The sequence below is a fragment of the Tachyglossus aculeatus genome, chromosome 1 (assembly GCF_015852505.1).
Source record: "Tachyglossus aculeatus isolate mTacAcu1 chromosome 1, mTacAcu1.pri, whole genome shotgun sequence".
NCBI classification, from domain to species: domain Eukaryota; kingdom Metazoa; phylum Chordata; class Mammalia; order Monotremata; family Tachyglossidae; genus Tachyglossus; species Tachyglossus aculeatus.
Genome location: NC_052066.1, coordinates 68295273 through 68309841, shown reverse-complemented (window position 1 = coordinate 68309841; position 14569 = coordinate 68295273). Strand labels below are relative to the sequence as shown.

At 48.7% G+C, this 14569-nt stretch overlaps 1 protein-coding gene across 2 annotated transcripts in view; it reads right to left on the bottom strand.

Moving 5' to 3' along the window:
* Window positions 1–421: 421 nt before the first annotated feature.
* ABCC5 (ATP binding cassette subfamily C member 5) overlaps window positions 422–14569 on the bottom strand; it is a 144960-nt gene continuing 130812 nt past the window's right edge. For both annotated transcript variants that reach the window (XM_038744451.1, XM_038744460.1), the window contains 2 exons: window positions 10208–10372; window positions 422–887 (listed from right to left, as the gene is read on the bottom strand). In XM_038744451.1, coding sequence (XP_038600379.1) covers window positions 786–887; window positions 10208–10372 — 267 coding nt within the window. In that variant the 3' untranslated portion in view covers window positions 422–785. The remainder of the gene's footprint in view (window positions 888–10207; window positions 10373–14569) is intronic.

Below are 14569 nucleotides of genomic sequence, written 5' to 3'. Positions count from 1 at the left end.
CTTTTCCTTCTCCATTTCGAAACCGAGCCGGCCCCGCGGCCCCTCTTCGGACCGTCCCACTCCAGTGCGTGGTCTGGGCCGGGCGCCGCCGTTCTGGTGACGCCAATGTGAAGACGCCACAGAAAAAGCAGGAAGCCCCCCGAGGGCCTGCAAAAGCTGGGGTGGGCTTCCGAGGGGCGAGGGGTGGAAAGGGTCCCCGGCGGGGCGTGGAAGGGTAAGCTACGGCCAAGCTTCCGTGTCCCCGTTGACCCGCGGAAAGCCCGCTGCTGAGCAAAGATCAACCAGAAGAGAACAAAAATGCCACCCTTTATACAATCTGATAACAAAACCAGATCTCCAGTACAGCAAACTGTACAAAAATGATAGAAAAGAATACGCACTGCTGATAGCACAGTGCTTATTTTAATATAAAATAAACAGCTTACATTTTTCACTGTAAATATAGGCTATGTACAGAATTATGTATAGATATAACTACACGTATAAAGCTTCATTATAGGCCTCTGATACAGTTATAGTTCTGGTTCCCTGAACCATCTGGAGTGCATTTCAGGACGAAAAACAAATCTTGAGTTTCCATGAGTACGGGATTAAAGACGATAATTAAACCACCGAGCGCCTGAAAACGTAAGCACGCGAGTCAGTCCTGACCGCTGGGTGAAAATTAAAACGGGGAAAGGCAAGAGATCTTGATTTCGGGGGCGGGGGGGTGGGGGGGACCGTGAAGGGCCTGCCCCAGGCAGGGAATGGCAACGCTCCAAATTAAAGTGACTTCGGCGGAAAGGTTAGCCCTTGACGGCAACCTTGTTCTCCGCAGCAGCAAACATGGCGTAAAATCGAGAATTGTCATTGGATAGAAGGACAGACGGAGTGTCAAACTCCACCACCTGCAAAAGAAGGGCAGTCGGTTAGAATAATAATAATAATAACGGCATTTATTAAGTGCTTACTAAGTGCAAAGCACTGTTGATGATGATGGCATTTACTAAGCGCTTACTATGTGCAAAGCACTGTTCTAAGCGCTGGGGGGGTTACAAGGCGATCAGGTTGTCCCACGGGGGCTCACAGTCTTCATCCCCATTTTACAGATGAGTAAACTGAGGCCCAGAGAAGTGAAGTGACTTGCCCAAAGTCACACAGCTGGTAATTGGCAGAGCTGGGATTTGAACCCATGACCTCTGACGCCAAAGCCCGGGCTCTTTCCACTGAGCCATGCTGCTTCTCTAAGCTCTGGAGAGGTTACAAGGTGATCAGATTGTCCCATGGGGGTCTCACAATCTTAATCCCCGTTTTACAGATGAGGGAACTGAGGCACAGAGAGGTTAAGTGACTTGCCCAAAGTCACCCAGCTGACCATTGGCGGGGCTGGGGTTTGAACCCATGACCTCTGACGCCAAAGCCCAGGCTCTTTCCACTGAGCCACGCTGCGTCTCCAGAAGGATAGAGACATCACAAATTCTATTTATTTTATTTTGTTAGTATGTTTGGTTTTGTTCTCTGTCTCCCCCTTTTAGACTGTGAGCCCACTGTTGGGTAGGGACTGTCTCTATATGTTGCCAACTTGGACTTCCCAAGCGCTTAGTACAGTGCTCTGCATACAGTAAGCGCTCAATAAATACGATTGATCGATCAGCTCCGGATCACGGGATCTGTCGAGGACGGGTGGGGCCGGAGTATCTTGGAGGAGGAGCTGCAGTGACATCACCGGGCTCATCCTGCTTATTCCTTCTCTCATCATCATCATCATCATCATCAATCGTATTTATTGAGTGCTTACTGTGTGCAGAGCACTGTACTAAGCGCTTGGGAAGTACAAATTGGCAACATATAGAGACCGTCCCTACCCAACAGTGGGCTCACAGTCTAAAAGGGGGAGACAGAGAACAAAACCAAAGGGAACAAAAGCCCTGTCGGAAACCTGGCTGAGATCTCCCTCTAGACTGTTAAGCTCCTTGCGGGCAGGGACTGTGTCTGTTTATTGTTTTATTGTACTCTCTCTAGAGCTTAGTACAGTGCTCTGCATACAGTAAGCGCTCAATAAATATGACTGACTGAATGACAGAATGAAGAGAGGCCCTACTGTACTCTGCACACAGTAAGAGCTCAATAAATACGATTGATACTGTATGAGACGCAAACAGAAGTGTAGAAGGGCTATCAGAAAGCCCCCTATGAAGATGACACCAGCTAATGCTCTCTTTGTGTCAACCAGCCCAGACATTAAGGATCTCCATACGAATACGACCTAACAAAAAGGCTCTAGGAGCTCCTAAGAAGGGAAAAAAAAAAAATCACCTCTCGGTTCACTCACGCTCTGGCTTGCAACGTTCATTCATTCAATCGTATTTATTGAGCGCTTACTGTGTGCAGAGCACTCCTCTCTCCTTCGTCCCCCTCTCCATCCCCCCCATCTTACCTCCTTCCCTTCCCCACAGCACCTGTATATATGTATATATGTTTGTACATATTTATTCCTCTATTTATTTATTCTACTTGTACATATCTACTCTATTTATTTTATATTGTTAGTATGTTTGGTTTTGTTCTCTGTCTCCCCCTTTTAGACTGTGAGCCCACTGTTGGGTAGGGACTGTCTCTACATGTTGCCAATTTGTACTTCCCAAGCGCTTAGTACAGTGCTCTGCACATAGTAAGCGCTCAATAAATACGATTGATGATGATGAAGATGATGTACTAAGCATTTGGAAAGTACAATTTCGGCAACAGAGACAATCCCTACCCAACAATGGGCTCACGGTCTAGAAGGGACAACAACCAACAACCACCTCACCCCTCCAAACCTCATCTGACAGGCTGCTGGACAAATGATCTCTCAAAGGACCCGTCTATGATTCTGCGATCGTCAGGTGCCCTTCTCTTTGAAAAAATGATAATTATATTTGTTAACTGTTAGTATAATCACTCACTGTTAGTACAATCACTCATCATATCCCAACTGGATTACTGCATCAGCCTCTTTTCTGACCTCCCAACCTCCTGTCTCTCCCCGCTTCAGTCTATACTTCACTCTGCTGCCTGGATTATCTTTCTACAGAAACGCTCTGGGCTATTGATGCCTGTTTACTTGTACCTGTTGTGTCTGTTGTCTGTCTCCCCCCTTCTAGACTGTGAAGCCTGTTGTTGGATAGGGATTGTCTCTGTTGCTGAATTGTACTTTCCAAGCGATTAGTACACTGCTCTGCATACAGTAAGCGCTCAATAAATACGACTGAACGAATGAATCAAGTGCTTACTATGTGCCAGGCACTGGGGTGAATACAAGCAAATCAGGCTGGTCACAGTCCCTGTCCCACATAGGGCTCTCACAGTCTCAATCCCCATTTTACTGATGAGGTAACTGAGGCCCAGAAAAGTGAAGTGATTTGCCCAAGGCCACACAGCAGGCAGAGCCGGGATTAGAACCCATGACCTTCTGACTCCCAGGAGCTCGTGCTCTATCCACTACGCCACGCTGCTTTCCTAAATGAGCCAATGTCTTTGTTATGATCCAGTGGGCTCCTATTCATTGAACACGGTGGCCAGAAAACAACATGAATTTCAATCATTTCAGGAAGATGGAATCACTTCCAAGGCCCCCACTAACTATTTCAAGGACATTTGCTCATCTTCTCAAGCAATTTCCTCCACGAAATTATGGGAACGGTTCTGACCAACAGCACAGTAGAGTTGAAGTGCTGTTTGCCTTAAGCTTAACTCTCCAAGCGCCAACAATTACCCCTCGACAGAAAAGAGCGCAGTAAAAGCAATCATCATCATCATCATCATCAATTGTATTTACTGAGCGCTTACTATGTGCACAGCACTGTACTAAGCGCTTGGGAAGTACAAATTGGCAACATATAGAGACAGTCCCTACCCAACAGTGGGCTCACAGTCTAAAAGGGGGAGACAGAGAACAAAACCAGACATACTAACAAAATAAAATAAATAGAATAGATATGTACAAATAAAATAGAGTAATAAATATGTACAAACATATATACGTATATACAGGTGCTGTGGGGAAGGGAAGGAGGTAAGATGGGGGGATGGAGAGGGGGACGAGGGGGAGAGGAAGGGGCTCAGTCTGGGAAGGCCTCCTGGAGGAGGTGAGCAATCCCGTCGCTCAGACCTAAATGAACATCCCCAAACACTGCCACACTGGTGTGCCTTCCTCTTGGGATGCAAAGATGTATGGAAGATAAAACACACCAAAAATCACCATCTCACCTGGAATAACAGAGCACCATAGGAGGATGATAGCCGATACTGACCAAAAAGAAAGAAAAAAAAACCAGACAAACCACTTATACCTCACGAACCGGTCAGAGACAGAACTGACGTCATAGAACTAAACCAAACTAGGTTACGGATGTCTCACGGAAGCAGGTACCAAATACACTTTCTTCTGGAAAGAACTTTTCTCTTTAGAGCAGAGGCCCAACCAGTCAGTGGTATTCATTCAGTCCTTTCTGTGCGCAGAGCACTGTACTAAGTGCTTGGGAGAGTACACTGCAACACAGTTGAATATGTTGCCAACTTGGACTTCCCAAGAGCTTAGTACAGTGCTCTGCGCACAGTAAGCGCTCAATAAATACGACAATGAATGAACGAAGGAATAGAGATGAACAGGTTCGACAATATAGGATTCATAATCAGACGACTGCTTGTCTCACACCTTCCAAATCTGCCTGGACGGACAGACGGACGGACGGACACACACACGTCCGAATAAAGAAGAACTGTGATGAAGAAAAAGAAAGCTTCAACCAAAATTTGGTCAGAATCATCACAGGCGTACTAACATCCGGCCTCGCTGATCATCATGGCACAACCCCACGCTAGGGCGCTTGTAATACCCAAACAGGGGATTAAAAAAAACAAAACCAAAAGTCATCAGTTCACACGGGGCTGGCTATTTAACGACTCAACACCATCTTCCGTCTCCAAATAAAAATACAGATATCCACAATGAACCCGTGAGCTAAATAGTGGTACCTCATCAATTAAATCATTGTGCTCTGCACATAGTAAGCGCTCAATAAATACGATTGATGATGATTGATGATGATTGTGTGACAAGAAGGGCTTTTAGGATTCATGGATCACATAAAGCCCAGGGCTGCGTATGAAGTACTGGACCAACTCAAGTTCGTTAGGCTCCATGCTCATAATGACAATGCGGCAATGGAGCAACAGAAACGGCGAGGCCTAAGGGAAAGAGCCTGGGCGTCAGAGGCCGTGGATTCTAATCCCGGCCCTGCCGCATGTCTGCTGTGTCACCTTAGGCAAGTCGCTTCGCTTCTCTGTGCCTCGGTTACCTCACCAGTAAAATGGGGATAAAGACTGTGAGCACCACGTGGGACAACTTGACTACCTTCTAGCCACCCCAGTGCTTACAACAGTGCTTGGCACGGAGTAAGCGCTTAAGGAACACCACAACCATCACGGTCAATGGATCGAAGAGAAGGCTCCAACTGAGCTCAACGTTAGGTCCCCGAGAACGGAGAAACCTTCAAAGAGTTCTTGGACAACGTCACTGCAGAGCTACTGGAACAAGTTCTAAATGGGAGTCCGCGATCCCGAGATGCTCCGTGGCCTTGGGGAAATAATAGTAATAATAATAATAATAATGATGGCATTTGTTAAGCGCTTACTATGTGCAAAGCACTATTCTGAGCGCTGGGGAGGTTACAAGATGATCAGGTTGTCCCACGTGCGGCTCACAGTCTTCATCCCCATTTTACAGATGAGGTAACTGAGGTCCAGAGAAGTTAAGTGAGCCCACCTTCTAGACTGTGAGCCCACTGTTGGGTAGGGACCGTCTCTATATGTTGCCAGCTTGTACTTCCCAAGTGCTTAGTACAGTGCTCTGCACACAGTAAGCGCTCAATAAATACGATTGATTGATTGAGCGACTCGCCCAAAGTCACACAGCTGACAATTGGCAGAGCCGGGATTCGAACCCGTGACCTCTGACTCCAAAGCCCGTCCTCTTTCCACTGAGCCACGCTGGAAAGAACACAGGACTGGAAGGCAGGGGATGCGGATTCAAATCCCGGCTCTGCCATTCGGCTGCTAGCTTTGCTCCCCGATGGCATGGCTGACAGTAATAATAATAATAATAATGTTGGCATTTGTTAAGCGTTTACTACGTGCAAAGCACTGTTCTAAGCACTTGGGGGATGCAAAGTGATCAGGCTGTCCCACGTGGGGCTCACAGTCTTGATCCCCATTTTACAGATGAGGTAACTGAGGCTCAGAGAAGTTAAGCGACTGGCCCAAGGTCACACAGCAGACATGTGGCGGAGCTGGGATTAGAACCCATGACCTCTGACTCCAAAGCCCGGGCTCTTTACACTGAGCCACGCTGCTTCTCAGCCTTACAGTACCCTTACAGACCCATTCCCCAACAGGTCTCTAGACTGTAAAGCCCACTGTGGGCAGGGAATGTGTCTGTTTTCTCCCAAGTGCTTAGTACACGGTAAGTACTCAAAAAATATGATTGAATGAATGAACACGGTAAAGCGGGGAGGGGCGGAGCGGCGTCTGGTTCTGGTCTATTCAATTCGCTCTCTGCAGCCGTGCTGAACAATGGACGCAGGGAGCTTGGATGTTGGTTTTAGAGTAAGTTTCTGATCCTCTCAGAAACTCTTTCTCTTCCAAAAGCAACGAGCGGCACTGATAAGCCCAAGACACAGTCATTCAGGAGTTTCTCTACCTGCCCCTTGGAGGAGGCCACCCAAGACACGAAGAGGCTGGTGAACAGCTCTGCCAAGAGAAGCAGCGTGGCTCAGTAGGAAAGAGCCCGGGCTTTGGAGTCGGAGGTCGTGGGTTCAAATCCCGGCTCCGCCAATTGCCAGCGGTGTGACTTTGGGCAAGTCACTTGGCTTCTCTGGGCCTCAGTTACCTCATCTGGAAAATGGGGATTAAGACTGTGAGCCCCGGGTGGGACAACCTGATCATCTTGTAACCTCCCCAGCGCTTAGAACAGTGCCCTGCACATAGTAAGCGCTTAATAAATGCCATCATCATTATTATTATTATAAGTCAGTCGGTGTTAGGGACCGATAAGAAGTCTGCGGAAAACCAAGGTCTGGGGGATCGGCCTGCTCCGGGGAAACCCGACACGGCGACAACGGTCTCCACCACCATACGGAACAGAGTGCTACCATGGAATTCTGTTCTCTAGGCCGCATTCTAGCCAACGATGCAAGGAAATACTTCATACTTCACGCTGCTGCCCGGGTTATCTTTGTCCAGAAACACTCTGGGCATATCACTCCCCTCCTCAAAAATCTCCAGTGGCTACCAATCAATCTGCGCATCAGGCAGAAACTCCTCACCCTGGGCTTCAAGGCTGTCCATCCCCTCGCCCCCTCCTACCTCACCTCCCTTCTCTCCTTCTCCAGCCCAGCCCGCACCCTCCGCTCCTCCGCCGCTAATCTCCTCACCGTACCTTGCTCTCGCCTGTCCCGCCATCGACCCCCGGCCCACGTCATCCCCCGGGCCTGGAATGCCCTCCCTCTGCCCATCCGCCAAGCTAGCTCTCTTCCTCCCTTCAAGGCTCTGCTGAGAGCTCACCTCCTCCAGGAGGCCTTCCCAGACTGAGCCCCTTCCTTCCTCTCCCCCTCGCCCCCCTCTCCATCCCCCCCATCTTACCTCCTTCCCTTCCCCACAGCACCTGTATATATGTATATATGGTTGTACACATTTATTACTCTATTTATTTATTTATTTTATTTGTACATATCTATTCTATTTATTTTATTTTGTTAGTATGTTTGGTTTTGTTCTCTGTCTCCCCCTTTTAGACTGTGAGCCCACTGCTGGGTAGGGACTGTCTCTATATGTTGCCAATTTGTACTTCCCAAGCGCTTAGTACAGTGCTCTGCACATAGTAAGCACTCAATAAATACGATTGATTGATTGAGTGATTGATTGAAATAGAACTGAATGGAGAAGGCAAACCTACACAGCTTTTGGGAGTCTGACATTTCCCCAGCTAACCATGTGGTATCGGGCTTCGGCACAAACCTGGGGTCGGCCGAGCCATCCAATCTCGGATAAGACCGGGAGACTCAGACCCACGCTCGACTAGCCCGCCTCCAGGGGATCCTTTCCTTGCCGCTTTGGCACAAACGAGAAGTCCCGGAGCACAGTCAGGACAAAAAGTCAGCCCGTAATCAATCAATCAATCAATCATATTTATTGAGCGCTTACTGTATGCAGAGCACTGTACTAAGCGCTTGGGATGTACAAGCTGGCAACATATAGAGACAGTCCCTACCCAACAGTGGGCTCACAGTCTAGAAAGGGGAGACAGAGAACAAAACCAAACATACTAACAAAATAGGGACTGTCTCTATATGTTGCCAGCTTGTACATCCCAAGCGCTTAGTACAGTGCTCTGCACACAGTAAGCATTACAGCTCTACTCGCCCGCACACAGTGTCACCAGGGAGGATCTGGGAGGACACGGATGATCTCCCTTCCTCCTGTCTCTCCCCGCTTCAGTCTATTCTTCACTCTGCTACCCGGATTATCTTTCTACGGAAACATTCTGGGCATGTCACTCCCCTCCTCAAAAATCTCCAGTGGCTGCCCGTCAACCTACACATCAAGCAAAAACTCACTCTCGGCTTTAAGGCTGTCCATCCCCTCGCCCCCTCCTACCTCACCTCCCTTCTCTCCTTCTCCAGCCCAGCCTGCACCCTCCGCTCCTCTGCCGTTGCTAACCTCCTCACCGTACCTCATTCTCGCCTGTCCCGCCATCGACCCCGGGCCCACGTCCTCCCCCTGGCCTGGAATGGCCTCCCTCCGGACATCCTCATCAAGCTAGCTCTCTTCCTCCCTTCAAAGCCCTACTGAGAGCTCACCTCCTCCAGAAGGCCTTCTCAGACTGAGCCCTCTTTTTCCTCTCCTCCTCCCCATCCCCCCCGCCCTACCTCCTTCCCCTCCCCACAGCACCCGTATATATGTTTGTACAGATTTATCACTCTAATTTTACTTGTACATATTTACTATTCTATTTATTTTGTTAATGATGTGCATCTAGCTTTATTTCTATTTATTCTGATGACTTGACACCTGTCCATATATTTTGTTTTGTTGTCTGTCTCCCCCTTCTAGACTGTGAGCCCACTGTTGGGTAGGGACTGTCTCTATATGTTGCCGGTCTGTACTTCCCAAGAGCCCAGTACAGTGCTGTACACACAGTAAGCACTCAATAAATACGATTGAATGAATGAGGGGACCCAAGTGGCTGCTCAATGGTGAACTTAAACAGAGTGACTGAAAGCCAACACGGCTGAGGGAGCGCTTTAGGAAGAAAACAAGAGCCCAGGCTCAGACCAAACCATCCCAGAGCTGAAATGTTGAGAAACAAGGGCGGCGGGCAGGCCGGCCTGGTGCCGCAGCGGAAAAAAAGGATCGGTCTGTTCGGAGAAGCTTTGAGAAGCCCGGGAGACGACTATGTGACAAAAATGAAAACTGCCCCAGGCGCTGCAAACCGCAAACACATCCACCCAACAAGAACCTGTCTTTGTGAGTGTCTGGCGTGGCTGGGACCATCGGTCCTGAATTAGCCTTTTCATAAACTGTCATCGGTGGCCTAATTTGGGAATCTGAAAGGCAACACTCTATCCTCGTGGCTGGAAGGAGCGTTACCTCTTCCAAAGAGTCAAAGTCTCCTACTACCAGGGGATAATTTGGGGATTCAGGAACGTTAGGAACATACATGAAAACCTTCTCCCCACCTTCATCAGGTACTAATCAAGTGATTCAGAAGCAGCGTGGCCTAGTGCCAAGAGTGCGGGCTTGGGACCAGAGGACGTGGGTTCTTATCCAAGCCCCGCCACTTGTCGGCTGTGTGACCTTGGGCGAGTCACTTCACATTTCTGGGCTTCAGATCCCTCATCTGGAAAACGGGGATGAAGATTGTGAGCCCCATGCGGGAGAGGGAACGTGTCTAATGCGATTACCTTGTATCTACCCCAGTTCTTAGAACAGTGCTGGGCACATAATAACAAGATACCATAATAATAATAATCTTTTACCCAGAAAACGCTTCAAAGCGAGACTGCTGCTCTATAGGCACACAAGCATCCACGGCTCTCAGCTAATCAATGGGGCCCATCGTGAGAACGAGAGCCAGGATTCATTCTGCGCCACTCGAACTCCGAAACCGCGCGAGATGCCTCGTTACCTGTCCCTGCGTAAGCACCATGATCCGATCGGAGCCCAGAACCGTGTGCAGGCGGTGAGCGATCGTTAGCATAGTACAGTCTGCAAAGGCCTCCCGGATGGTCTCCTGAATCAGCAAATCGGTCTCCGTGTCCATTGCAGCGGTTGCTTCATCCAGGATCAAAACCTGTGAAAAGGAGTGGGGACCAGGTCTGAGACTCTAAAAGCTGGAATTTGGGGGAATTTCTTGAGAAGCAGCGTGGCTTAGAGGAAAAAGAGCACGGGCTTGGGAGCCAGAGGTCATGGGTTCAAATCCCGACTCCCCCGCGTGTCTGCTGTGTGACTTTGGGCAAGTCACTTAACTTCTCTGGGCCTCAGTTCCCTCACCTGCAAAATGGGGATTAAGACTGTGAGCCCCACGTGGGACGACCTGATCACTTTGTATCCTCCCCAGCGCTTAGAACAGAGCTTTGCACATAGTAAGCACTTAACAAATCAATCAATCAATCGTATTTACTGAGTGCTTACTGTGTGCAGAGCACGGTACTAAGCGCTTGGGAAGTACAAGTTGGCAACATATAGAGACAGTCCCTACCCAACAGTGGGCTCACGGTCTAAAAGGGAGAGGCAGAGAACAAAACCAAACATACTAACAAAATAAAATAAATAGAATAGATATGTAAATAAATAAATAATCAATTAATAAATAATAAATAAATAATAATAAATAAATAAATAAAATAGATATGTAAATAAATAGAATAGATATGTAGATACGTAGAATAGATATGTAATAATGCCATCATTATTATCATTGAGCACTTATTGTGTGCACAGCACTGTACTAAGGGCTGGGGAGAGTACAATATAACAATAAGCAGGCACATTCCCCACCCACAGAGAGCTTACGGTCCAGAGGGGGAGACAGATATTAATATAAATGACAGATATATAAGTGCTGTGGGGTTGGGAGCGGGGATGAATAAAGGCAGCAAGTCAGGGCGATGCAGAAGGGAGTGGGAGAAGAGAAAAGGAGAGCTCAGTCAGGGAAGGCCTCGGAGATGTGCCTCCAACAAGGCTTTGAAGTTGGTGGGGAGGAGAGGGGGAAAGTGATTGTTGGATTTGAGGAGGGATGGTGTTCTACGCCAGAGGCAGGATGTGGGCGATGGGTTGGCGGCGAGATAGATGAGATGAAGGAGCAGTGAGAAGGTGAGCACTAGAGGAGCGAAACATACGGGCTGGGTTGTAGTAGGAGAGTAGCAAGGTGAGGTGGGAGGGGGAAAAGTGACTGACTGCTTTGGAGCCAATGGTGAGGAGTTTTTGTTTGGTGCAGAGGTGGATGGGCAACCGTGGGAGTTTCTTGAGGAGTGGGGAGACGTGTCCTGAATGTTTCTGGAGAAAAATGATCCAGGTAGCAGGGGGAAGTATGGCCTGGAGTGGGGCTGGGAGATCAGCAAAAAGGCTGTGCGGTCATCAAGGCCAGAAAGGACAAGTGATTGTATTATCAATCCTTTTAGACTGTGAGCCCACTGTTGGGTAGGGACCATCTCTATATGTTGCCAACTTGTACTTCCCAAGCGCTTAGTACAGTGCTCTGCACACAGTAAGCGCTCAATAAATACGATTGGTGATGATGATCATGGTACCAGTTTGGATGGAGAGGAAAGGGCAGATTTTAGTGGTTGTGAAGGTGGGACCGACAGCATTTAGTGATGGATTGACTGTGGGTTGAATGAGAGAGGGGAGTCAGGGGTAATTGGGTTCGAATCCCGGCTCTGCCAATTGTCAGCTGTGTGACTTTGGGCAAGTCACTTCACTTCTCTGGGCCTCAGTTACCTCATCTGTAAAATGGGGATTTTACAGATCCCCCTGTGGGACAACCTTATCACCTTGTAACCTCCCCAGCACTTAGAACGGTGCTTTGCACATAGTAAGCGTTTAATAAATGCCATCATTATTATTAATAGAATGCCAAGGTTACAGGCTTGTGAGACAGGAAGGATGGTGAGACAGTGATGGGAAAGTCAGGGGGAGGACAGGGTTTGGGTGGGAAGATATGGAGTTCTGTTTTGGACATGTTAAGGTCGAGATGACGGGAGGACATCCAAGTAGAGGTGTCTTGAAGGTAGGAGAAAATGCGAGACTCCAGAGAAGGAGAGGGATCGGGGCTGGAGATGAAGATTTGGGTATCATCTGCATAGAGGTGGTAGTTGAAGCCATGGGAGCAAATGAGTTCTCCAAGGGAGTGGGCGTAGATGGAGACTAGAAGGGGACCCAGAACTGAACCTTGAGGGACCCCCACAGTTAGGGGGTGGGGGGCAGAGGAGGATTCTGCAAAAAAGACTGAGAATCAGCAGCCAGAGAGATAAGAGGAGAACCAGGAGAGGACAGTGTCAGTGAAGCTGAAGTTGGATAATGTTTCCAGGTTAAGGGGGTGGTCGACAGTATGAAGACAGCTGAAAGATTCATGATTAGGATGGAGTAGAGGTCGCTGAATTTGGCAAGAAGGAGATCACTGGTGACCTTTGAGAGAGCAGTTTCTGCGGAATGAAGGGAATGGAAGCCCAACTGGAGGGGGGCAAGGAGAGACTTGGAGGAGAGAAATTTGAGATTGCAGGGGTAGACAACTCACACAAAGAGTTTGGAGAGGAATGGTAGGAGGGAGATGGGGCAATAACTGGAGGGAGCTGAGGGGGTCATGGGAGGGGTTTTTTTTTTTTTAGGACAGAGGAGACATGGGGGCATGTTTGAAAGAAGTGGGGAAGAAGCCATTGGAGAGCAAACAGTTGAAGATGGCTGTTAGGGACGGAAGAAGGGAGGGGGCAAGTATTTTGATAAGGTGTAAACAAATGGGGTCGGATGTACTAAGCACTTAGTACAGTGCTCTGCACACAGTAAGTGCTCAATAAATACGATTGATGATGATGTGCAGGTGGAGGGGGTGGATTTTGAAAGAAAGATGGAAGAGTTGAAGAAGGGTCAGGAGTGGGGAGAAGGGACAGGGGAGGTTTTAGGGAGCTCACACCCGATAGTGTCAATATTCTTAACACAGTAGGTGGCTAGGTCATTGGGGGCAAGGGCTAGGGGAGGTGGGGGGGGACACGGGTTTGAGGAGGGAGTTAAATGTCTAGAACAACTGGCGAGGGCGATGGGCATGAATGTCAACAAGGGTGGAGAAATTATTTTGCCGGGCAGAGGAGAGGGCAGAGTTAAAGCACGCAAGGAGAAACTTGAAGTGGACGAAGTTAGCCTGATATTGAGATTTCCAACAGGAGCACTCCGTGGCTTGGGCACAGGAGAGAAGGAGGGGGACTCTGCAGGTGGATCTAGGGCTATGGGTCAGTGGTACGAGATCGACGAAGCGAGAGGGGAGTGAGTGGGTTAAGTTCAGTGGAGGAGGAGGTGCTGAGAGTGTCAATTTGGTCATCAAGGGAAGGCAGTTGGGGTATGGAGGCTAAGCGGGGCATGTGAGTTGAGAAGATTGGATGGGGGTCACAAAAATCGGAGGGCTCTATGGGGGAACAGTACAGATTTACGGGGAGGAGGTGTATCGGGGAGAAGGCACATGAGGAGGTTATGGTCAGGGAGAGGGACTTCTACATTTGCTCTACGGTCAAACTGAAGACAAGAGTGTGTTTGAAGGCTGTGACTCTGAAGGGGAGGCATCAATCTTTCTCAGTCTCATATGGCTCATTTCACTTCCCCTTCAGAAAATGATTTTCCCAGTCATACGAGCAAAGCATTCCTTTTAACCCCTGGAACAAAGAGAAGTGTGCTCACTAACGTTAAAATCAAGATGGTTCCAGGCCATCTGAAAATGGAGTCCTCTGGAGAATGAGAGCAGCCCTCAGGCGACAAGCAGAAGGTGTAAGCAGGAAGCGATGAATAGTAATGATGGTATTTGTTAAGCGCTTACTATGTGCCAAGCACTGTTCTAAGCACTGGGGAGGACACAACGTAATCATGTTGTCCCACGTGGGGCTCACGGTCTCAATCCCCATTTTACAGATGAGGCACAGAGAAGTGAAGTGATTTGCCCAAAGTCACACAGCTGACAAATGGCAGAGACGGGATTAGAACCCGTGACCTCTGACTCCCAAGCCCGGGCTCTTTCCACTAGGCCACGCTACTTCTCAGCGCAGCGAAGGCAGGAACGGAGCCTCACATCGATTCTCAAGGAACTATACGCAACGAGTACAAACTAAATGAGAGAAACCCTCCTCTCTGGGCATGCTATCGGTCCTCGTGGGAGGAAAACTTTCTGGTCCTCCCTCAACGAGGTCTTCAGTCAATTCTCTCTTTTAATTTCCATTCCAACGGACCCATATGTGCCACGTCAAGTGTTCAGTACAGTGCTCGGCACTTCCCAAGCGCTTAGTACAGT